The 23,596-nt window shown below is 47.8% G+C and overlaps 1 protein-coding gene across 3 annotated transcripts in view; it reads right to left on the reverse strand.

Moving 5' to 3' along the window:
* Positions 1-23,596, reverse strand: part of LOC143326825 (IQ motif and SEC7 domain-containing protein 1-like) — a 131,265-nt gene that overhangs the window by 101,380 nt on the left and 6,289 nt on the right. For 2 of the 3 annotated variants that reach the window (XM_076740774.1, XM_076740775.1), the window contains exon 2: positions 18,374-20,408. In XM_076740774.1, coding sequence (XP_076596889.1) covers positions 18,374-19,107 — 734 coding nt within the window. In that variant the 5' untranslated portion in view covers positions 19,108-20,408. The remainder of the gene's footprint in view (positions 1-18,373; positions 20,409-23,596) is intronic. The other variant, XM_076740776.1, reaches the window with a different exon arrangement.

Here is a 23,596-nt window from a genome sequence, read left to right on the forward strand (position 1 = left end):
GCTCAATGTTGGCGGACAGAAAGCCGTCTTGACCACGCTGACCAATGGGGGAACAGACAGCCAACGTCCCAGATGAGGAACGCTATCGTACCTTTTTATCTGTGTCACCATCTGTTTTAATTCAACCTCCTCAATCTGCAGAAAAAGGAGCAGCTGACTGTCGACGGCATGAAACACAACTTAATGTTCCGAAAGCAACTGAGCAAAGGAGCTTGATGGTTTCTGCTAGCTCACTGACTGTTAGCGAGCTAACTAGCTCAGAGTTTATTTAATGATCCTGAGGACAAAATGTGAGGGTGGATCTAACCACCCAGCACAGACAAAACAGGAAGCATGAAGGTTAGTGTGACTGAGTAGCTTTAGCGTGCTCCTGGCTTGCTGGTGTATTAGCAGTTAGCTCGCCTGCTACGGCGGGTTTCATCCTTGCCTGCGAGTGGCTGCTGTGTCATCAAGCCTTGAGCGCCGTCTATGGATGAATGCTGCTGTACTGGGATCTGGTGTCACCAGACCAATCAGAAAGCCACAAACTCTCTGCTCTGAATCACTCCAACAAATACTTTCAGGCGTAAAGTTGAGCCTAAAAAATGTCTCTGTCCTTCTTTCTCTCTGCCCTCAACAAGAACAAGCACCTCACTCGTCCCCCTCTCACCTCTCCCCCCTCTCTGCCTCCCCCCTCACCCCCAGTTGTATTAATATGGAGTGAGCGAGCTACAACCACTGCAGAGCAGGCTGGAGCCATTCATTACCATACTGCTACCACACTGCAGAGGGCGAGAGACACAGATACATACAGAGAGAGAGAGGGAGCGAGCAGTGCTGCAGAATGTGACAGAGGTCAGACTGCTATCATCAGTTATTTGGAGATCAATAATCCATGTATCACTGTCCAGTTAAGCGCTGCCTCGGTCTAATTACTCTAAACTAATGACATCATGGTGGAGGTAACTGGTCACCTCAGTTTCGTCGTATTGCTGCTGCTCGTGTGTCTTTAAACGGGCGTACGTCGACCCTGCCGTTAAAGTCTGGAACAGAGATCCTCTTCACATCTCCGAGCAGAGGGCGCTAAACACAGGAAGCGTGAAACAGTCAGCAACGGGTTCACGCAAACGCAAGTTGGCACGATCATGTTCAGCCTAGCTTAGCACACAGACTGGTAGCAGCAAAAAAACCCAAAAAACAAGAAAACTGTGCAGGAACACAAACTGAGACAGCGTCAGAGCCATTTGTTTTGATGCAGGCTGGCTAGTAGTTCTCCCCCACTTCCAGTCTTTGTGCTAAGCTATGCTAATCATATCCTGGACCTATCGCTGCACTGGATGCTCAGAGGTCAAAGGTGACGCCGACACGAGGAGCTTTTCAACACGTCTGCGTTGTGTTAGCGATTAGCTGTTAGCGATGAGGAAGAAGACAGACACACAGAGCGATGTGGACGGACAGCAGGCAGAGTGCTGCTTCATCAGCTGTTATGTAAGCCCCCAAATAATTTAATAATTATATTCTGTGTGTGTGTGTGTGTGTGTGTGTGTGTGTCATAATGTGCAATTTCAAGTGTCAAAGGGCTTATGTAAGCGTGGAATAAGGCACTCCAGGTGTGTGAGTGTGATGGAACTGAGAGCTGAGTCAGCAGTAACTAAAGTACTCGATTACTTTTCGTGGTACCTGTGTTAAAGGTGACATCACCTGTCGTTGCTGCTCTCTCTGCAGTGCGTCTTATTATCTCGTATCGGAGGAAATCAAACGATCGAGCAGAGTTTCCCGTTTCACACAAATTCATCTGATCCGACACTAAAACGACACAAAATCCACCACGTTTGTGCTCGTCAGGACGAGACTTCACCATCAGATTCCCTCTGAAGGAAAACATGTCGGTTCATCTCTCCCTGTTTTCTGACTCCGCTCTGATTTTAAAGGCTCTGTAGTTTCCTCAAACAGCTGATGGCTGTAGTTTTTGGGACTGAGTCAAAGTAAACGACAGTGAGTGTGTTCACGCTAACGAAGGAGGAGCGAGGCTCACGACGCGTTCGCTGACGACGGAGCTCTTCGTCTCAGAGGACGACGATCCGTCAGGCTGATGCTCACACAGACAGTCAGCGTGTGTAATAAGAACCCACCAATCACCACCCTGATCAATACTGCAGGTAGACCACCTCCAGGTCAAAGTTCAGGTCTGCACCACAGGGTTGGATTCAGGGCCGTCGTCCCTTCGAGCTCCTCAGGACGAAGATGGTCGACACGTTAAAATGAATGAAGGAGGAAGAGGAGGACACGAGGAGATCAGAGAGCGAAGGGCGCTGGTGTCGGTGCAGTGTGGAAGCTGCATTTCACACCTCGACACACACACACACACCTCGACACACACACACACGCACACACACACACTGTACAGTCAGTCTCTCGCTCTCTCCCACCATCTCTCTAGGTCTCTCGCCCACTGATGACTCCTCTCTCTCACCTTGACCGTTTCATCACACTCACACGCTGTCAGTTTGTCTCTCTCACCTCACCCCACACACACACACACACACACACACACACACACACACACACACACACACACACACACACACACACACACACACACACGTCCTCGACCCTCTCATTGCTCACACTCTTCTTCTCCCTCCATCATCTTCCTCTCACCTCTCCCTGACCGGTGACATCTGACATCATGTTTGAGTGATCTTTTTAATTCCAGTACGGCGCCCCCTGCAGGTCAGCGCCCACCCTGACCTCTGACCTCTGAGGGAGGACATTCAGGTGCACTGCACGTGTGTTTGGAGGACACAGAACGCTGCAGGGATTCTACGTTCAGCGATTTTACATCGACGCAGCTGAAGACACATGAAGAGACAGAGGACCCGTACCGTCGTTACCCATCATGCCTCCTGCCCGTCCTCGGCTCGGCCCTGTCAGCCCGGTTCTGTCAGATTACAGGCTGCTCTAATCTGATTACAATCTCATTTCAATCTCATTAGCTCATCTAACGTCCGCCTGTCGCTGACTCACTGCCACATGCCAGCCAGCCTGTCATAACGCATCACACACGCAGGATAACACACACACACACACACACACACACACACACACACACACACACACACACACAGAGACACACACACACACAAATCTCATCACTTTTGGTGACATGACACAGATTTAAATTCATTTCCTGGCGACTAACTATAACCATGACCACTACTCGCCTAAACCTAACCCTAACCTTAACTTAACCCTAATTTAACTTAACTTAACTTAACCTAACCTAAACCTAAATCTAAGCCTAACTCAAGACTCCCCCTAAAATTCAAAGATTTACACTCTGTTTTGTCCCCATAAAGATGGCAAATCCCCACAATGTGACTGTGCAAACACATTTATGTCCCCACAACATCAATAATGCACATCCAGAGACACACACACACACACACACACACACACACACACACACACACACACACACACACACACACAGTGCATGTGTGTTAATCTGTCTCACTAATCAACATTTGAAAAGCTTTAATAAAAAAACCTTCAGGAGCTAATTTTCCGCGTTGCGTCGTGCGACAGATTGGAAGATGGTCTCAGATTCAGATCACTGCTCCGTCGTGTGATCTAACTGAGCCGTGACCTTTGAACCTTGAACGATCGACAGATACAAAGGAGAAGAAGAAAACAAATGCTCTGATCTTGGAGAACTTCAGTCATTGGTTGTTTGATTTGTGGCTTTACGTTAGACTCATTCATTTCCTGTTTATTTAGGCTGAATCAGTCTGAAACTCTTGGAGCAGACTGACCAACATCACGACATCACATTTCCACAACAATCTGCTCATTGTGCAGAAACATCTGCACACGCTGAACTCGGCTTCACGTGAGAGCAGAGCTCCTCGCTCCGTCTCTGGAGGTCCCTTCACCGCTGCAGCTCCTGACTGCTGCTGCTGTCAATGACAGATAATCACACATGAAGTCACTACTTTGTCTAAAAATAGCACAAATGATGCGTGTTGTATGACGAAGCCTGACGATGGACCACCAGAGCTCGTCAGAGCGGGACGGCAGTGCACATCAGCGCATGTCATCAACTGATCAGGGAGGCCGGCTCCGTCATTGGCTGCAAACTGGACTCTTCAGAGGAGGTGGTGGACAGGAGGACACTGGACAGACTGATGTCCATCATGGAGAACCCTGAGCGTCCTCTTCACCACCTCGTGGACAGACAGCGAGTCCTCCTCCAACAGACTGCTCCAGCTCTGCTGTCACAAGCTTCAGGAAGTCATTCGTGCCTCGAGCGTCACACTGAACAACAGAAGGAGTTCATCCACGACCTCACAAAGCCAGTGTTTACTTATCACCTGCAGCACTGCAGACAGTCTACAGGTCACATTTATTCATCTGTTCAACGTTTATTTATCATCTGAAACTGCACAATTTTATTTTTATTAGATTATGAAAATATTTATAATATGTATTCAACTTTATAATACAACGATATTTTTAGTTTTACTTAGTTATATTCTTATTTTTATTCCTGTTTATGTTTTTTTGTGACTTTTCTAAATAATTCTTGTGTTCATTCGGTGTTTTCTGTATGTTTATTTGCTACTGAGACAAAATAATTTTCCAAACTGGGATGAAAAAGGAGCAGTCTGAGTCTAAAGCAGTGGTGGACAGTGACGGAGTAAATTCACTGTACTTAAGTACAGATTTTGAGAATTTGTACTTGAGTATCAGATTTTTTGGATACTTTTTACTTTCACTCAATCACATTTCAAAGACAAATATTTGACTTTCTACTGCTCTACATTTTGAAGAAGGCTGGGAAGGACTCCTTTCTTTTACTTTAGCTCTTGTTGTTGTTTTTGTCTTATTCTTCCCTAAAACACACCTGGCCACACGCTGTGTTCTTCACAGAAGGGAACCAATCACAGAACCCGCTCTCAGCTGGGATCTACGTCATCACGCACGCACAGCGAGCAACACGAGGACTTCATCTTCCAGCTCGCTCCGCGTGTCAAAGAACGAAGGCGCTGAAGGCAGCAGCAGAACGGGAGAGCGCGTCGGAGCAGGTACGTTTCCTGTCAATCAACAAAGCCGAGAGAATCCCAAATATACGGTTTTTCTTTCTCTGAGCGTCTGAGAAACATCCTCCCTCAAATGTTCCTGCTGAAGATGAGTTTGTCTTTGTTGGAACTGACTGCAGGAGATCACAGCACATTCCTGCATTGACTCCCATTCACTTCTCATGCACGCTGTCCTACTGTGATGCACAGCTAACAACAAAATGTTGTTCAATAAAGGTGTCAAATAAAACAACGAGTGACGATGGCTGCCCTTCATGACGCTGTGATTCATTACCGTGTTTTCATAGGAGCTTCATCAGGCTGTGTTTAGTAAGTAAAGCATTGATGTAGAAAAATGTACCTTTACTTGTACTTAAGTCACTCTTAAAGCATGTACTTTGAATACTTGACTGAGCTACTTTGACTTGTAGTAGAGTAATATTTGACCATTAGTATCTGTACTTTGACTCAAGTACTGGGGTTGAGTACTTCGTCCACCACTGGTCTGAAGTCTTTCCACAGATCTGATCCAGATATGAAGAACGAGGTGAACGCTTCAGAGATGACTGAGAGGAGTTTACATGAGAGAAAAACAGAGAAACAGAAAACAGAAAACAGAGAAACAGAAAACAGAAAACAGAAAACAGAGAAACAGAGAAACAGAGAACAGAGTGTGGAGAGACGAGAGATCGAGGCAGGAATCAGTGAGTGAGAGATGCTGCAGTTCAGTTTCAGCAGCTCCAGAAAGGAGGCCATGCCAACAGTGTTGTTAAGGGCAACCGTTGCAAATGAAGAAACATGTTGTCACGGTAACAAGGACTGTGTGTGTGTGTGTGTGTGTGTGTGTGTGTGTGCGTGTGTGTGCGTGTGTGTTTTAAATAGATGCTCTACTGCTGCTGCTCACAGTCCATTTACCGTTTCCAACAGGTTCCCTCTGGAAGGTGTCCACACGCACACACACGCACACACACGCACAAACACACAGGCAAATGTAAAAAAAAAAACACATCTTAAAACGTCATGAACCGTGCAGCTGACCGTTGACAGGGTGGAATAATGTTTGAATGAAGTCCAGGAGGGACTGAGGCTGCTTTTCACACGACCACATCGAGCTGCAGTACTTCAAAAATACCAAAGTACTGACACAGTCCAATCAGAAAATAAGGTCGAATACTATCAGATCTGCTGAGGCTTCAGCAGCCCGAGCTCATCGAATGACGCGATGTCCACTGTCTTTAATGGAAGTTTTAGGAAATACATTGATTCAACACCTTCCTGAGGATCATCAGAAGCTCTGACACCACTCTCCTGTGTGTGCATTCAGTACAGAGAGAACGGTTAGCTTAGCTTAGCTTAGCTTAGCTTAGCTTAGCACACAGACTGTACCTGCAGACTTAATCAGCACACAGCTTGGGTGATTCTGGAGGTCTGAGACGGCGCCTCAGCCAAAACGCCAGAAAAACGTCTCTTTGTGTGAACAAGGACCAGAACATACCGACAACATGGAGGACGCCACGATTAACATGTAGGACGGGTTCTTTCTTTCTCTGTTAGTCTCGGCCATTGTCAGCCTCTACGCCCCGAGCTTTGCCTATACTGTCTGCACACACACACGCACGCACGCACGCACGCACGCACGCACGCACGCACGCACGCACGCACGCACACACACACACACACACACACACACACACACCCTGGACCCCAGGGTGTTGTCCTGCGGATCGTCTCTGAGAGGTAATTCATCACGTCTCTATTCATATCAGCTAGCCCAGTTTCCCCTGCAGCACACACACATGCACACACACACACACATATGCACATGCATACACACTGCAGAGAGTGCATGCACACACACGACGGCAAACAGAGGACCGAATGCTAACACACACTCACAGACAGGTGCAGGGCAGGCTGATATTTAACTACAGTGCAGCTCCATTCAACAAGCCTGCGGCACTCAGCACTGCTGCAGCCCACGCACGCACACACACACACACACACACACACACACACACACACACACACACACACACACAGAACAGATACTGTAGCTCACATTCACCCAACAAACCTGTCAGCCCCGTCCTTCTCCTGGTTTCTGCTGTACATCAGTCAGTTCACCTGAATCTCAGAAACAGCCAATGAGCTCTCACCGTGTCTTAAAGACGGAGAGTTCAGGGGGATCAAATCTAAATCTGAGGTCTGTTCTGGACTGATCTGCATTCAGGTCCAGATCCTGGTCTTTGTCCCTGTTCATGACGTCATGTAGAGATGTATTTTGTATGCACGTTCCACACGACACCAGAGGACGGACGATGAGGGGAATTCAATGAGAAACACGCTTGTTTTTCACAGTCCGGAGCTGAACATGTGTGCTCACACTGCAGGTATCTGCACACCTGGTCTGACACTCACACCTTCCCTGCAGTGAGCCGGTGAAGCCGCCTGTTATATGATGAGCAGGTTGGATGTCGAACATACTGACTAGTGAGTGTCGAGCAGGATTCGTTATTTAAAATAACCCCGAAGAGACGGAATGAAGACACAATCAGCTGATTGTGGACATCGGATCAAAACCAGCATCAACAGGGAAGGAGGCAAAGATTATTGATCAGGAATCAGATGGCCGGAGAAACATCAGGATCCACATCTGACACCAGAGATCTGACGTCTGATATGACCTGTATTTTCCTGAATGTTGACTGAATTTGCATCTGAAGTATTAACACGTTGTCATCAGCCACTGAAGGTCCCCGATCAAAAGCATAAAAGAGTGTTTTTAAATTACTGATATTGACAGCTGATGATGTTCTGTCGGCGACGTCTCTCATTTTAACCTTTTAAAGTGATTGTAACCAGTTAAAATGATGGTCAGAGCCAGCTGAGGGACAAGCTGCATGCTGCTTTTTGCTAATGGTAATTAGCGTCGTAGCTTACAAATCCGTGTCGGCTAACGTTCGCCCTCGGATGCAGTGAAATGCTGCATATTTCAGAAGAAACTGATCCATCACAGTATGATCTGCCCTGACCCCAAACGTCAGGATCAGCTGAGGACATCCCCTCCACAGACAACACGTGCAGCGTATGAACAAATGAATACTGACTGACTCACTGAATCTATGATGACGCCTTTTCAGCTGTTGGTTTGTTATTCGTGATTATTTTTTTCTTTCAGTCCTGTGCTCGTATTCTGTTCCCGTGTGATGAACATTAGAGTGATGTCATACAGGCTGCGGCCTCCAGGGTGCGCTGACCGAGCTGTTATTTTTAACATCACCCTGCATGTGACGTCCTCTGTGCTCTAACGTGAAGGTGTCAACATGCTTCGCTGTGCTGCTGCAGTGACCACGTTTCCCTCAGCACGCCTCCTGTGTTCAGCTCATACCTGCAGCTCCAGCAGCCCGCTCGTGTAAGGTGTCAGCGCCAATTAACCAGGTGTGCGTGCACCTGCCGTCCCTGACAAATGAGGCCGAGCCTCGTCCTGATTCTTATCCTGTCTGGAATGTCAAACCTTTTAAGCACCTTACAGGCTTAATTCATCATTAATGAGTGCAGAAGCGATCACAGGTCGAGAGTCTTTCGTCTCGTTTTACAGCAGCGCAGGTGTTTCGCTGCGGCCATTTTCTCAGCACGACCGCTCGTCGCAGTGGTAAATCACCAACGAATGGTAGAAATTCAAAGTGGGGGTTTTGACTCAGTTTACGATCTGTGTCAGACCAACAGGTCTGGATTCAGTCTGCTGCAGCCAACCACCAACGGACTGTGTTTAAGGTCTGACGACTGCTGGAAGCCTGCATTCACCCGTTCACACAACGGCTCGGCCACCTGCTCATAACGAGCATTGAGTCACACGCTGACGGCACGTGGACTGCCGAGGCCGGGGATCGAACCGCCGAGCTCTGCCTGCTGTCTGCATGCGGAAACGTCCCAGTGAGCTGGTTCACGTTGAAGGCGTAAACATTCTGCACGTCTGCTCAAACTGGACTGCAGACGGAACCCAGAACGCTTCCCATGAAAACAGTTTCATATTCTAGATGACACCGAACATCAGAAGAGATCTTCCTCCTGTTCCACACAGAACAAGGCTGTGCCAGACCACTGGCAGCTTCTCTCCCAGCATGCACTGCGACTGTCCTCTCGGGTCTTGCGGTAGGGTGGAAGGATTACCAGCGATGTCATCAGACCGAGACGCACAGCAGCAGACGTTTTCTACCAATGACAGAGGAGATACTGCACTGCTGGCCTCAATACACACACACACACACACACACACACACACACACACACACACACACACACACCCACACACACACACACACAGCATGGCCCCATTTCCAGAGGACTGAGAGTACTCCTTGGATGTTTTGCTTGTTTCAGGATCTCTTGGATGTGCGATCCAGACCAGAGGACGGATGAAAACAGTGTGACGACGGTCAGCTGGAGAAGACGTGTCCACTCATCAGTGAGTCACAGAGGACCACGTCCAGCTCTGAAGACAGCCTCCTGCTTAGATGCCAAGTCTGGACTGTCACAGCCTTCACTGGGACTCAGATGTTTTCCACAGAAAAGCAGCTTTTTATCAGCCGTTATTTCACCGAGTTTTATCAAAAATCAGGCTGCTGACAGACAGACAGACAGACAGACAGACAGACAGACAGACAAACTGGACTGAAATCACTTGGACTCAGTTGGATTCTCTGTCTTTCAGCATTCACAGCCTCACGATCACGCTGCGTTTCTGTCGTTCTGCTCAGTTCTGGCGTGCCGGGTCGCCTCACAGGATGGAGGTTGGGCATAAAGAGCTGAAGTTTCCGACTGTCCCTGAAATAGCACAGCGTGGACGTCTCTTCGCGTCTCTTCTGTCTGTGTCTTTTCCTTTCAGTCAGCTGTCCGGCACCGAGCTGGACAGACGCACTGTGAAATCAAACTCACATCTTTACATCAGCCGGCTGCCAGAATATTCTCGCCGCCATCTGCGTTCTGTGAGATGTGCTGCCAGAGAGCAGCCTTTACAACAGGCCGCACCGATCAACCGGCTTTATGCAACTAAACACTCACAAACCAACACATTCACGTATTGTACCCTCAGGTGAACACGGGCGGCGTTAATGTTGGCGTTGAACCCAAAGTGATTTTCTCCTCAGTGGACAGAAACCTATATTTTATGTTTTAAGATATCTGAAAGTTTGAAACCATCCTGATACGAGATCCAGCGTCAACGGCAAAGAAAAGCTTTGTGTAACACCTCGAAATGAAGACTGCGACTGTGCGTGAACAGAAGAGGCCAAAGACCTCAAATGTTAACGAGCCACACGACAGCTTTGTCCAAGTAAAGCCATAAGTGTGTGATCACAGAGTGACGCAACAAACGGCTGGCTGGCCGCTGAGGCTCATGGGTGATGTAGTGCTTTGAGCCGTCGATGTGAAACAAAAGGCAGGTGGAAACTTTTCCTTTGATCTCTGATCAGCTGGTAAAAGCTGCGACTTCCTCACATGTAACCATTTATCTATTCTCCTCTGTGTGTGTGTGTGTGTGTGTGTGACACGCCTTGACAAACCAGCTGCTACTGCCCCACAAAGAGCTAAACTGTCCATGGTCTGAGTGTGGTGGAGAGTTAGCACGTTAGCATGCTAGCAAGCGGTGCTGCGTGTGGCGATGCGTTCACTGTCCTACGAGGTTTCAGTGACGTCACTCTGGATCAGAGAGTGTGTCTGCTGTTATGAAACCACCAGCGCTTTCTCCTTCTCCACCTCCTCCTCCTCAGCCTACCGAGCTGTTGCCATGACAGCATTTATCCCTCCTCCTCCTGGACCCCCCCCCCCCCCTTCACCACAACCAGCCAGCTCCATGTCTCATTTCCATGTTGCCAAATATAACAGACAGACGGACTGACGGAGGGAGGGAGACATGACACTGTGTACGATTTATGAACTGTCTGTGTGTCTGTGTGTGTGTGTGTGTGTGTGTGTGTGTGTGTGTGTGTGTGTGTGTGTCTGTCCGTCTGTGTGTCTGTGTGTCTGTGTGTCTGTGTGTCTCAACATCCAGGTCAGCTGTAGAATGATTACACCATCAATCAACTAGACTGATATCATCTAACTCCTGTCACTCACTCTCACACACACACACACACACTCACACACACACACACACACACACACACACACTAATTAGACTGTGTGAATTGCTGGGCGACTACAGTGAGCTGGAGGGGACAAGTGTTACGAAGAGATCTTGAGTTTTTGTGCCTTTAAGCTGAAGCGGCTGAGGAAATGACGTCATGTGACCGTGGTCTTCATACACAGAATCTTCCTCCTCTTCAGCTTCCTGCCTGGCAGATGATGAAGACGCTCCTGTCAGTCCCAGCTGAGCTGTCACCATCCAGAGGTCAACAGCTTGCTCTGGGTCGCACGTCTCTGCGGTGGTCTTGGACAGACAGATGGGATCTGGACTCATGAAATGTCAGGCGGTCTCGCACGGCTCGCCGTTGTTCTTCCTTCAGCTGGTTTTCGCCGTTTAGCAAAAGAGCGACTGGACGTCTCAGCTTGGCTAGCTTGTTTGTTAGCATTAGCTCATGCTACCTTCATGTGCTCTTTACTGTTTTTGCAGATGACTGAAATTCTTTCGTCCCACCTGTTTTGTCTTCCAGCTGTGGATGTGAACGTCGTGTCTCGCACACGTTTGTTAGCGCTCCTCGTTAGCTTGAAGCTCGTCTTTTCTTCTGCTCAGCTTCGGTTTGACGTTTCTTTCTAGGCGGCCAAGCGTCCACGCAGCTGCTCAGTGTCTGCTGTGTTCTGGACATCAGGTTACTGAAAGCGTGACAGCTGCTGTCGTCTTCTTCTGTTGAGACTCACGGTGGCTGGCATCCACAAGTGCTGCATCATCTGCTGGACTGGAGCATCTTCACAAACAGTGTTCACCCACAGTGATGCATTCAGGACATCGTCCATCCTGAAGCTGTGTTTTTGTACCTGTTCTGTGCACCTGTGTGTAGAGACGTTTCAGTCCAGCGGAGGAAAGAAAGTGTACGGAGACAGAAGTAAAGGACAGCTGACACTCCTGACTTCAGTAATGATCTGCAGGACACAGAAGAGACTCTGTGAACACATTCAGCCTTTGGGGACAATAAAAATCTATCCGTCTTTCTTTCTGTCTGTCTGTCTGTCTCGTGTTCTTTCAGCTGTTCCTCAGACTGTCTGTCTTCTGCAGACGTGTCTCACTTAGAAAAAAACTCTTTTGAATGAACCTTGAAATAAAACAAGTCTCTTTTACTCGATGAGGCATTTTTAAAGAACCCGACCTCGACTCTGTGAGGCTGCTTTGAGCTCAGCGCCAACCAAACAAACCGAGCCAAACCGAACCAAACCAAACCAAACCGAGCCAAACCGAACCAAACCAAACCAAACAAACCGAGCCAAACCGAACCAAATCAAACCAAACCGAGCCAAACCGAACCAAACCAAACCAAACCAAACCGAGCCAAACCGAATCAAACCAAACCAAACCGAGCCAAACCAAACCGAACCAAACCAAACCGAGCCAAACCGAACCAAACCGAGCCAAACCAAACCGAGCCAAACCAAACCAAACCAAACCGAGCCAAACCAAACCGAACCAAACCAAACCAAACAAACCAAGCCAAACCGAACCAAACCAAACCAAACCAAACCAAACCGAGCCAAACCGAACCGAATCAAACCAAACCAAACAAACCGAGCCAAACCGAACCGAACCAAACCGAGCCAAACCGAACCGAACCAAACCAAACCAAACCAAACCAAACCAAACCAAGCCAAACCGAACCGAACCGAACCGAACGAAACCAAACCAAACCAAACCAAACCAAACCAAACCAAATCAAACCAAACCAAACCGAGCCAAACCAAACCGAACCGAACCAAACCAAACCGAGCCAAACCAAACCAAACCAAACCAAACCAAACCAAACCAAACCAACGTTCTGAAGACTCTCTCTAATGAGGTTAGCCTAGCTTAGCTTCGAGCTGTCTATGGGACTAATAAGCAGTTCAGATGCTACCAAAATGTCAGATGACGCGTCGCAGCTTTAAACAAACTACACGCTGTAATTTACACATTTATAAAGTCTGTTGGCAAAGAAAGACACAGACACCGACATGAACATGAATATTCAACAGTTTCTCATTATTTTCTGCACCAGACTGAATCCAAGATGGAGGCCAATAACCCTACAACCGCCGTGCTTGGTGAGAGTTACCTTCATCCGTTAGGTGGTGAGTCACGCTGCTGATGAACCACAGCCAGCCTGACGCAGACCTCAGAAACGGGAGTCATGGATTAAAACAGATCAATGAGCGATCGATAAACAAGGTGATCTATAGCCCCGATAGGTTCTAAGATATTGATCCAGACATGCTTAATCCTCCAGCTGGCGGTGAGGTTCATCATCAGTGAGGAAGGTGAAAGACAGAGAGAGGAAGAGGACGAGGAAGAGGCGCTACAAACACTGCAAGCTCCACATCTCCAATGAGGTACAGACAGGTGGGCTACAAGTCCTGCTACGCCATATTATACAGTTCATTCTACTTATTTAATTTGTCATATCGGTGTGTTTATATCAAGATCACACACAGCAAAAAACTAACGCTGCTGCTGTGGAGCTGGAGCTTATTCCATTTCAGCCATGAGCGAGTGGACCGATGACCTTACGATTCAAGGAAAAAGAGCACATCCAGTAACGAGACTGACCGTGAGAGGAGACTCAGAAACCCATCCGAGTGATTCAGGCTCAGGCGAGGAGACACTCGACAGGCAGCGCTGCACCGAGCTGACGCCGAACAGAAACACTGAGCAGCTCTCTGCCGTCCGTGAAGCGATGGCAGACAGTGCACAGCTTGCACAGAGACATTTGTGAAAGCACACAAAGATAAATCCAATCCTGCAGCACGAGTGAAAATGAGACTCACACGGAGCAGGAATATGAAAAGCAGAAGTTGCAACAGGTCTGAGAGTCTGATGAGGATGTACGTACGCAGCACCTCGCGTGAACTGACCTCATTCAAAGACGCGTGAGCTCGTCTTCGCTGGGCCTGATCTGAGCTGGTTCACTGCTGCAGTCTGTTGGTGGAAACACGCTCAGCTCGGGACGATCGGGCGACAGCCAGCGCTGATGAGGTGCTTTCACTTCTAGCTTCTACACACACTCTCACACACAGGCCACGCTACAGATAAATAAAAGAAACGCTCTGAAACACAGAAAACACTGAACACAAAGTGATTTTTTCACTGTTGGAAAAACATGTCGGAGATTTCTGTTGATGTTTGTAACACACTGAGGACACTGGCTGAGCATCCACACTTGGCAGGACTCTGTTTCCAGGACACTGAGCTAATGGGGTAACACACACACACACACACACACACACACACACACACACACACACACACACACACACACCTGGTGCAGCAGTCCTGCTGACCGAGCTCATTTACACCCCTGTTATCGTCATCAACACACAGAGGACGAGATGTCAGCCGCTGTTTACAAAAACGGGGTCAGAGAGAGAGAGAGAGAGAGAGAGAGAGAGAGAGAGAGAGAGAGAGAGAGAGAGAGAGAGAGAGAGAGAGAGAGAGAGAGAGAGAGAGAGAGGGAGAGAGAGGGAGGGAGGGAGGGAGGGAGAGAGAGAGGGAGAGAGAGGGAGGGAGAGAGAGAGGGAGGGAGGGAGGGAGAGAGAGAGGGAGAGAGAGACAATCTGGAATCCAAAATTTAAGTCCCGTCAACATCGTGTTCACTTGAAAAAGACCCACAGAACAAGACCTGTATGATCTGGATCTGGATCTCTAATCCGAATCGGGGAAAAACACGTGAGTTCAGGTCTAACAGACCACACAGAGACGGTCTGTCTCACACCGTGATCACATCTCAGCGAGGTGCAACTGACATCTGGACGCTTTGGTACTGTTTGGAGGGAAAATATCAACCAATCAATGCGACCGAATCTTGTAACGACGCTGACGAAGAAAGCGTGATGTGGATCAGTCACATTCTGGCTGATCTGATCAGATGAACAGCAGCCTCGCTAACTCTGCCCGTCTGTCACCCCGCACATCACAGAGGTGGAGACACACCTTTTGTTTGTGGACAAAGTCTGCAAGCCCCGCCTACCTAATTTGCATACTGAGTTCTGATCAGAGAAGGGGCTTAATATCGTTATCCAGATAAGGAATCCAGATACAGGATGAGACCAGGAGGAGGGAGGCGGGACAGAAAGAATGAAAGACGGAGAGAAAAGAGATCAGAAAAGTGAATGATGCATCCTCTTTAAATCTCTTTCGCTCTGCGCTCCTCTCTTCTCTCCATCATCTGAATCCTACAGATCTGACTCCTCTGACTCCTCCACACCCACACTGCAGAACCACATCACTCTCTCTGTTCATTACCATAACTGTTCTCCATCAGTCTTTCCCTTCTGGATCAATAAGGTGTCACAGCACAGGTGTCAAATGATGGTTACAGCACCGCCGGAGTCACGTGTATTCATCTCTGAGCTGACGACTACATGTATCACACTGTAAACCGGAAAGCATCCCGTAAGAATACTGCATTTCTCCAGACATGAGTACAACCAGAATACTGCAGCCTGAACCTGTGCTCAAAGTGAAATGTGACATCTTAACTAGCCCGTTAACAGTCACTGTTTTTGTGTAGTTTGTTTGTCGGTCCGTTCAGAAACCATTCGCTGCTGCTGAACCCATGAGCTCGCCGTCTCCTCGTCTTGAATCTTTAATAAAATCGTTTAGGATCATAGTGGTGTTTTGCATTTTTTATTCCGTTTACTACACTTCAGCTGAAATATCAGCTTCAGGCTGCTGCGTGTGCTCTTGACGCTTGCTGTTGTGTCGTGGTGAGCTCACACGCCGCAAATCACACCCGACCCCTGACGGTAATCGTGCTACAAGCTAACTGGCTACTAGCGACCCACCAAGACCTGTGGGGCAAATGTGACCTGAGTGCAGGAACCCTCAGGGTTCTTGAGACCCATGTGCTTCTGTTTGTTTTGGGGAAACTGCAAAATACTAAATTTGATCTAGTTGTAGCTTTAAAAATGGCTGCGATGACAGACGTGTAAAGACCAAAGTGTAAATCACAATGTTAGCAAACGCAGGTGTTGGATCTTGTTTATAAGAGGAGGATGGAGACAGTGTGTGTGTGTGTGTGTGTGTGTACACAAACTTTTATACGTTTTTCATGACAATATGGCCGCTATAAATATACAACACTGAACTATTATGAGAAAATCTCTGTGACAGAAGTCTGAGACTCCGAGTTGCTGCATGCAGTTCTGTGTACCTTCTGTTCGAACTGCTTTGTCATGTCCTACAATATTTACTGCTTCCTCGTGTGAACGTCCTGTTTTTCCTCTCCTTCAGCCGGAGGTGCGGCAAGGTGCTGCAAGATAAATCTGTGAGGGTGTTTTGCATTTTGCTGCATCATGCCCAATACGAAATCACTCAGAAACCAGTGTAGGCAGCTCTGCAACATGCCGCCATGCCTCCGTGCCATCATCTGCCCCAGTGCAGTGTGGGATTTATTGGATCGCACTCAGTCACTCGAAGAGGCAGCAAGCAGCCGATTGTGCTGTGTGATTTCATGAGGAATCAGTGTTATCTTCACTGCTGTCAGACTTCATCACTGTTCTCTGCCTGTTACATCATTAGCAAGCTTGAGGTCAGCTTTTTCTCACGATATCAGCTGTACCTGAACGTCCCATGACTCAGGGCTCGAAGGATTTTCATCCCCTCCACTTCGATGCCTCAAAATGCGTCAGATGAACCCAGATGTGAACGTCTGAGTCACACTCTCTGCACCTTGCCTCAATCTGTTTTACTTTTTGGCTGCACATATGAGAGCTTATAAGACAAAGCAATAGTAGTATTCAATCCGTCTCCATGAGTCATCGCTGCGTTTCCCCAGCCTTCATCTCTGCAGGTCTATCGGGAGCCTCGTTTCTTTTGCTCTCGGTGTTTGCAGTGAAAAGGAGGCGATGCTCTATGTTCCCAGCAGCGGTGCAAGCTTAGCAAAGCCTTAAGCGCTCAGAGCACTGGGCGAGATTAAAACCATTTCAACTGTTTGCCGGAGTGTCGTCCTTCAAACAGGTTTTCCACAGTTGCATAGCAACAGCAATCGCCATGACCAGCACTTCCCACAGGCAGCAGTTCAGCGTCTCCAGTTACAAAGGGACTGACTGGGAGACGCATGGGACGGCTGCAACCCTGCATCCTGTCGCCTACGGCACCTCACAGCAGCGAGGCTCCGCCGTTCTCAACCCTTTTCTGATAGCACGGGGTGTTTTCTTTATGGTCTCAGCCAAACCGACCAATCCGATCGCTTAGCAGAAATATCTATTACATAACCCCGTTCAGTCTTTGCTCCAACAGTTATCAGTGTTAGAGATGCTCTCGTCGTTTAGTTCTTCTGTCTCTGGAGTCTCATGCACTCCTGTTCTCCCTCAATAAACAAATTCCCAACACAAGCTTCCACTCTGTAGCCCTATTAACTGATAAAAGGATGAATATTTATCAACCTGTACACCCAACAATCACGCTATCTCAGTACAGAATGAATGCACAGGGCTGCTCCCTCACCCCTGGAGGAAGAAACACTTCGGCAACTCAACTCTTCCATTTGTTCGAGTCCAAATGCTTTACAATAAATTACATTCACCAAAACAGCTTTGCCTTGGAATCTGTTGTTTGCATGTTTTGCCAGCAAAGAATCAGGCAAAACGATGTTTCCAGGTCAGATTTAGCATGTGGGCACATATTTCTAGGCTTGCACAAAACCTGCGTGAGAAAAGCTGCAAAGTTAGTAGCGATCAAAGTCAAAGATCAACACGAGTTTTGGCAAAACAGACGCAGGGATGGCAGGCCTGCAGCCAGGTCGGAAATTTAGAGAAGGGATGCCATATTAACACCAGCAACAGCACTTCAATAACAGTCACAATCAAGGTTTAAAGGCACAAGTTACCCATAAGAAATTAGAAAGCTTAATCTCTAAAGAAGCATTTGAATGTACCATCGCTGTGAATCAGGGTTTGGGGGAAGTCCTCTGATACCTTTTATTCAATATGGCATCTTATGTCAGATTTACAGCTTTATCCAAATATTTTAATAGAAATTCTGAAGTAGAAACTCAAAATTCTGGTTAGTTTCCAGCAAAAGTTTAGAAGCTAGACTTTGTTGATTTTAATCCACTGCTGAGATCAGGCTTGCCATCCTCTCGTGCAAACCTTTGGCTTTGGTTGTAGTAAGTATACCTTAAACTCTAACTTACGATTTGTGGTGGTGGAGGGTGTGGGCGTGGTGGTTGTTGGAGGCATTGGCTCTGTGCAGGCGTTCAAGCCTCTCCTTCTCTTTCTCCACGAAGTTGGTGTTGGTGCCAGTGCTGGTGGAGGGCGCTCGAGTCAGCCGGCTGTGGGCCCGTGGCTGATCCCTGGGTGGGATTGGAGGAGGAGGAGGTGGAGCAGGGGCTGAGGAGGAGATCGGAGCAGGGATTTGTGTTGGGATCGAGATGGAGGTTGGGGCTGAAGCTGGAGCAGGAGCAGGAACCGGGATGGCGGTCATATTGGTGCTATTGGTGCTGTTATAGCAGTGGTGGGTGGAGGAGTGGTGGTGGTGCTGATGATGCTGGTGGTGGCTATGGTGGAGGGGAATAGAGGAGGGAGGCTGGGGAGGAGCTTGGTATTGACTGTTGTGGTGGTGGTGATTCTTGGTAGAAATGGATGTCGATGTGGTCTGAGCCGGTGGAGGCGGCGGAGGAGGAGGAGGGAGAGGAGGCTCGGGAGGAGGAGCAGATGAAGGAGGAGCGACTGGTTGCCGATCCAAACGCAGGTCCTTGTTCTCCTGGCTGAGACGGTCTAGTTGGACCTCCAGCTCCTCGATTCGGCGTCGCTGTGTTTCTAGAAGCTTCTGCTGGCTCTCGATGATGTTGTTGAGTTCAAGAAGGTACTCCACGGCTCGGTTAGGGCTCTCTGGGCTGCCCTGGCCCGGGCCTTGATTAGCATCCATGACTAACTCGTCTCAAGGTTAGCACACAGGCTAATGGCTAGGGAACCTCAGGATAAACAACAGGTGGGAAAATGCCCAGAGTTCACTAGCAGTAAATTCCTAAGGAGCCTAAATGCTGTTGGCTGTTACAGTTGGACAGATCCAGGTTGAACACAGCCAGCTGAGGCTGAACGTGAACTTCTGCACTAGATGAATGCTGCTAAATCACAGCTGGTGCGTATTAGGCAAATGAGCAGCAGGCCAAAGGCTAAAACTAGTACAACTGACTAATTATTAAACAGAGGTCTAACACAACTTGGGCCCCTACTATTAATCTAAAACTAGCCAGTCTAGTCTAACAACCTAAAATCTAGTGTCTAAATAACTACAAAACTACACCCTAAGGCCCTAAACCCTACACTCTGAAGACTAAAATACCCTTCACCCTCCCCCCCACCAGAGGTAAGTGGGGGGGAGAGGACTTTTTCTTCTTCGAGTTCTGATTTGTAGATCAAGATGGACCTCGTCCTCGCTGGCTCCAATCAGGGAGGTATGTGGAGTCGTGGACCATTCCCTGGTTCAGTCAGGTGTTTCTGCTGGGGTTCAGACCCATGGTGGTCAAAAACAGAACAAATACAGAGAAACAGGTTGTCTTGTTCCCCACAAAAAACTGTTTTTCTGTTGTCAGTGAGTCAGTTGTATCCACTCCTTGCACTCCATGCAGATGATCAGATGGCTGGTTTCTAATACGCAGGTGTGGAGACCACAGCTGACAGAGACTTTAATTGTCCCTCTGTGTTTAAGATATTGCACGGGATCATTGTTGAGCGGCAGCAGACTGTCCAGTGATATTATTTTCTCCAGGCAACCACTTTAAGTGCGGCAGCAGAAACGCAGTCTGCACCACCCTGTAGGAAGTTGACTAACCACCTCCTTCCTTGTTGTGCCTCATAATAAAATCCTGTGTGGTAATTCTCCAACTTCGGAGAATTTTATGGGCAACAAAAGAGACGAGTATTCAGTTCAGACCCCCTCGTTGACAGAACAGTCTGGATCCGAACCTTGAGAAATCAACACAACGCAAAGCTCCACAAAATGAAAGTGCAATGTCGGTTGAAGATCATCTTCTGAGAGAGGACAGGTTGACCTCTTCCTGGTCCATGGGTTCACCTGCAGGACTCAGCCTGTCAACCTGCAGCCGGCCTGTCAGAGGGAGTGATGCGCAAAGGTTAAATGTCATGTCAGGTGTTTGTCTTCCTCCTGGACACAGTGCGGCATCTGGGATTCATCATCATCCTGCTGGATGGCATATTCAGATCCTCCTTCACGTCGTCCATCGTCACATGAAAAAGAAGAGCAGAAAGAAAAGGCGGATGAGAAGAGTGCAGGTAAAACAGCAGAAGAAGAGTCAACGAGACGTTCACAGTGTTGTTTCTGTGAGCATCACTGTCCCCTTTCATCCGTCTCTGTCCCTCTTAGTTCATTTTTACGTCTTTTACATTCACTTGTTTTGAATTTGATTCTCTGTCTTTCTACCTTTACATCCTGTTTCCATCATTTTCTATTTCTGCTGCCTCTCCATATCTTCATCCTTCCTCTGCCCTCTTCCTGATCTTCCTTCAGTCTTTCGCTCTCCTTCCGTGTGTTGTCTTCCTCCATGTAGTTTTCTGTTTTCATATAGCTGTAACTTTCTCATCTCCATCCCTTTCATTTCTCTCTCTTTCTCTGCGGTTGCTAGGAGTGCGAGGTCTCTCAGCCCATAAATACCAATGACATGCTCTGTCTAACCCATCAGAGACAAGAAAAATCATCACACACCATCAGCCTGTCCTCCCACACTCTATCACTGTTCCCCCTCTGTCTCAGTCCACCTCTGTTGGTCCTTCTCACTCTCTGTCTTTCCATTTTCTCTTTTTGTCACTCAGTTTCAGATCTGCTGCCTATCTCTAGCCATTCAATCCTCTGCTGTTCTGTGTGCATCACTGTATCAATGGAACGACTAAAGACAATTCATTTCAAAAAGACAAAAAACAGCCTCCATTACAGTGGATCCGTGCTTTGTGTTACTGCATGCTTCAGTGTTTCACTTCTCAGCGAAGCTTCTGGTGTGAAACTGTGAATCCAGCCTACGTGGTCTGAAAGTCTTTGCTGTATTTTCTCCATGTTTGTCCAAATTGATTCCTGGAGTCTGCTGTTGCTATACTTCTTGCTCTTGGTAGCCACATCCAGGCTGCAGCTAGCCATTCTCAAAGCTAACGTTACACAATATTAAACAATTGGGTCCATCCTGCGTGACGTCCCAACTTAAGCCCTGTCAAGGCTACAACTGGATTTCTCTACATTTCCAGTGATTGTCCAATCACAGCTTAGCAACTGCAACCAGGCACAGCAGGTCTGTCGAGATTTGGATTTCTTCACGTTAAAGTGTAAAATCTGAAGTGTAATGAATGAAGTAAACAGTATTTTCAGCTCTAAGTTAAGCTGGAGTTAGAACCTCCATCTAAATATCTTACGACACCATTTAAAGTAGAGATGTCCCAAAGTCGTTTTGGCCCTGATCCCGATCAGATCTTTTAATAATGGATATCTGCAGATACCGAGTCTGATCTATTCATCTTAAATAACACAGCTGCCCAGAGATCAGTCAAGCTTCGGGTAATAAGAGACACCTCACTCTTTTCAAGCTACTCGATCCAGAAACTGAAGGTCCTGCTATAAAACTACTGAGTTGATCAGCTTTGATGTGATGCGATCAGCCAGAGAGAGGACGATTCAGTCTGCTGCTGCTACTCAGAACCACACAGCCGGTTTACGGTTGTGCAGTGATGTTACGGAGTGGAGCATCTTTCATCACGAATGACCTTTGGCTGAGTGAAGACACCGGCTTCCAGAGAGAACGAAACCCGACAACGGGCAAGTTTAATGTTGGTTTGTCCACAAGTTACTCACAGAATTAGCATGAATCTGCAACATCTGATATGACAGTGTTTGTCATTTTCACCAGAAGAAGGTGACGGGCATGAGAAAGAGAGATGAGAGCTAAGAGATTCAATGGCAGGTCCATTAGTGTTGGAGGGAATCTGTGCATTTTGCCAATCTCGGTGTCAGAACTCAAAGTCACTCGCACCAAAACACTAATTTTCACTGACATTCAGAGCGAGATGCTGCACTGTAGAGCCCAGCTGCGCTAAAGGAGGACACCAGTGGGCTGAAGTGGATGAAACACAGAGGAGGACAGTGCAGAAAGGCCTGCTGTATGATCTGCTAAAACATGGCCGGAGGAGCCCTGGTACTGATCCTTAGTGGGCTCAGGCATTGCTTATTTACAGTCGAACCCTGGCATTACGCCTCAGGAGAAGAGTTAACATATCACTCAACCTAGAACATAATCCTGTGAGGTGTGTTCCAAGAATTCTGGGTAACGTAGTCCCTCACAATGTCAAAAATGTACACACTTATGGCCAGTTACCACTTGGAGCCACTAATGTGCAAAGTTGCTGCTTTAGGAAAAGTTTCACATGTAGATGCACCATCACAGTGAGAGCACACACACACACACACACACACACACACACACACACACACACACACACAGGGCGAGCCCTCTGGTCTCTATTGCAAAGCGGCCAAACAGTTTCAGCTTTTATATCTCTTCCCATTAAGCCCATTCAATTATTCATGACTCGCTAACTGACCACCATCCCTCTCTCTCGCTCTCTCTCTCCCTTTGTCTCTGTCAGGGTCTCTCTACCTTTCTCTCTGCATGTGCAGGCTCTCTGCAGATCGTTGGTTCATGCCTGATCGCCCGTTCCAAACGTAGTGTGTGCGAAGTCAAGCAGAAACAGAGGCGACCACGGCGGTGTGTGTGTGTGTGTGTGTGTGCGCGCGTTTAGTAATTGAGCTTTCATTTCTTGTGTGTGTGGACGTTCTGCTGTCCGGCCATCAGTCAGGACTTGATTTGAAGCGAACGTTCGATGGCTAACACCAACCGTCTTTACACTCATCTGCACTCGCAGGAATCAAACACGTACACTACGGAAAGCAGGAGAGGACACAGGTAAAGCTGAGCATCTCTTAAGAACATTCAGCCTGTTTTCGTATTATCATAAAAAGGTTTTTTTCTTCAGTGATCTACTGACAGCTGTCTGAACACTCCAGTTACACGCAAACAAACAAAAGGATAATAACTCATTCTGTACACTTTCAACAGAGCCAGTTTGCCAAAATGTGTACAAATGTAGGCTGAAGGACTTCCTGTCCACGTCCCCCTGCATTAGTGTCAGTTTGCCTGGTGTGGACATTAAAACTAGAGATGATCTGTAACCGGGTGACATTCTGCATGACGGAGAGTTGCATATCTGGCTTTAGGTAGTAACTGCTCCACTTTCTTCAGCAGCTAGTCTCTAACTGTGTCAGTTGGCTGCTGGGCAGATCGTGTGCAGCCGCTTCTCAGAGGCTGTTTGATGAAAACAGCTGCCTGCGTTTTAATGTGGGGAGCTTGATTAGAGCT

This window comes from Chaetodon auriga, chromosome 10 (genome assembly GCF_051107435.1).
Source record: "Chaetodon auriga isolate fChaAug3 chromosome 10, fChaAug3.hap1, whole genome shotgun sequence".
Lineage (NCBI taxonomy): Eukaryota > Metazoa > Chordata > Actinopteri > Chaetodontiformes > Chaetodontidae > Chaetodon > Chaetodon auriga.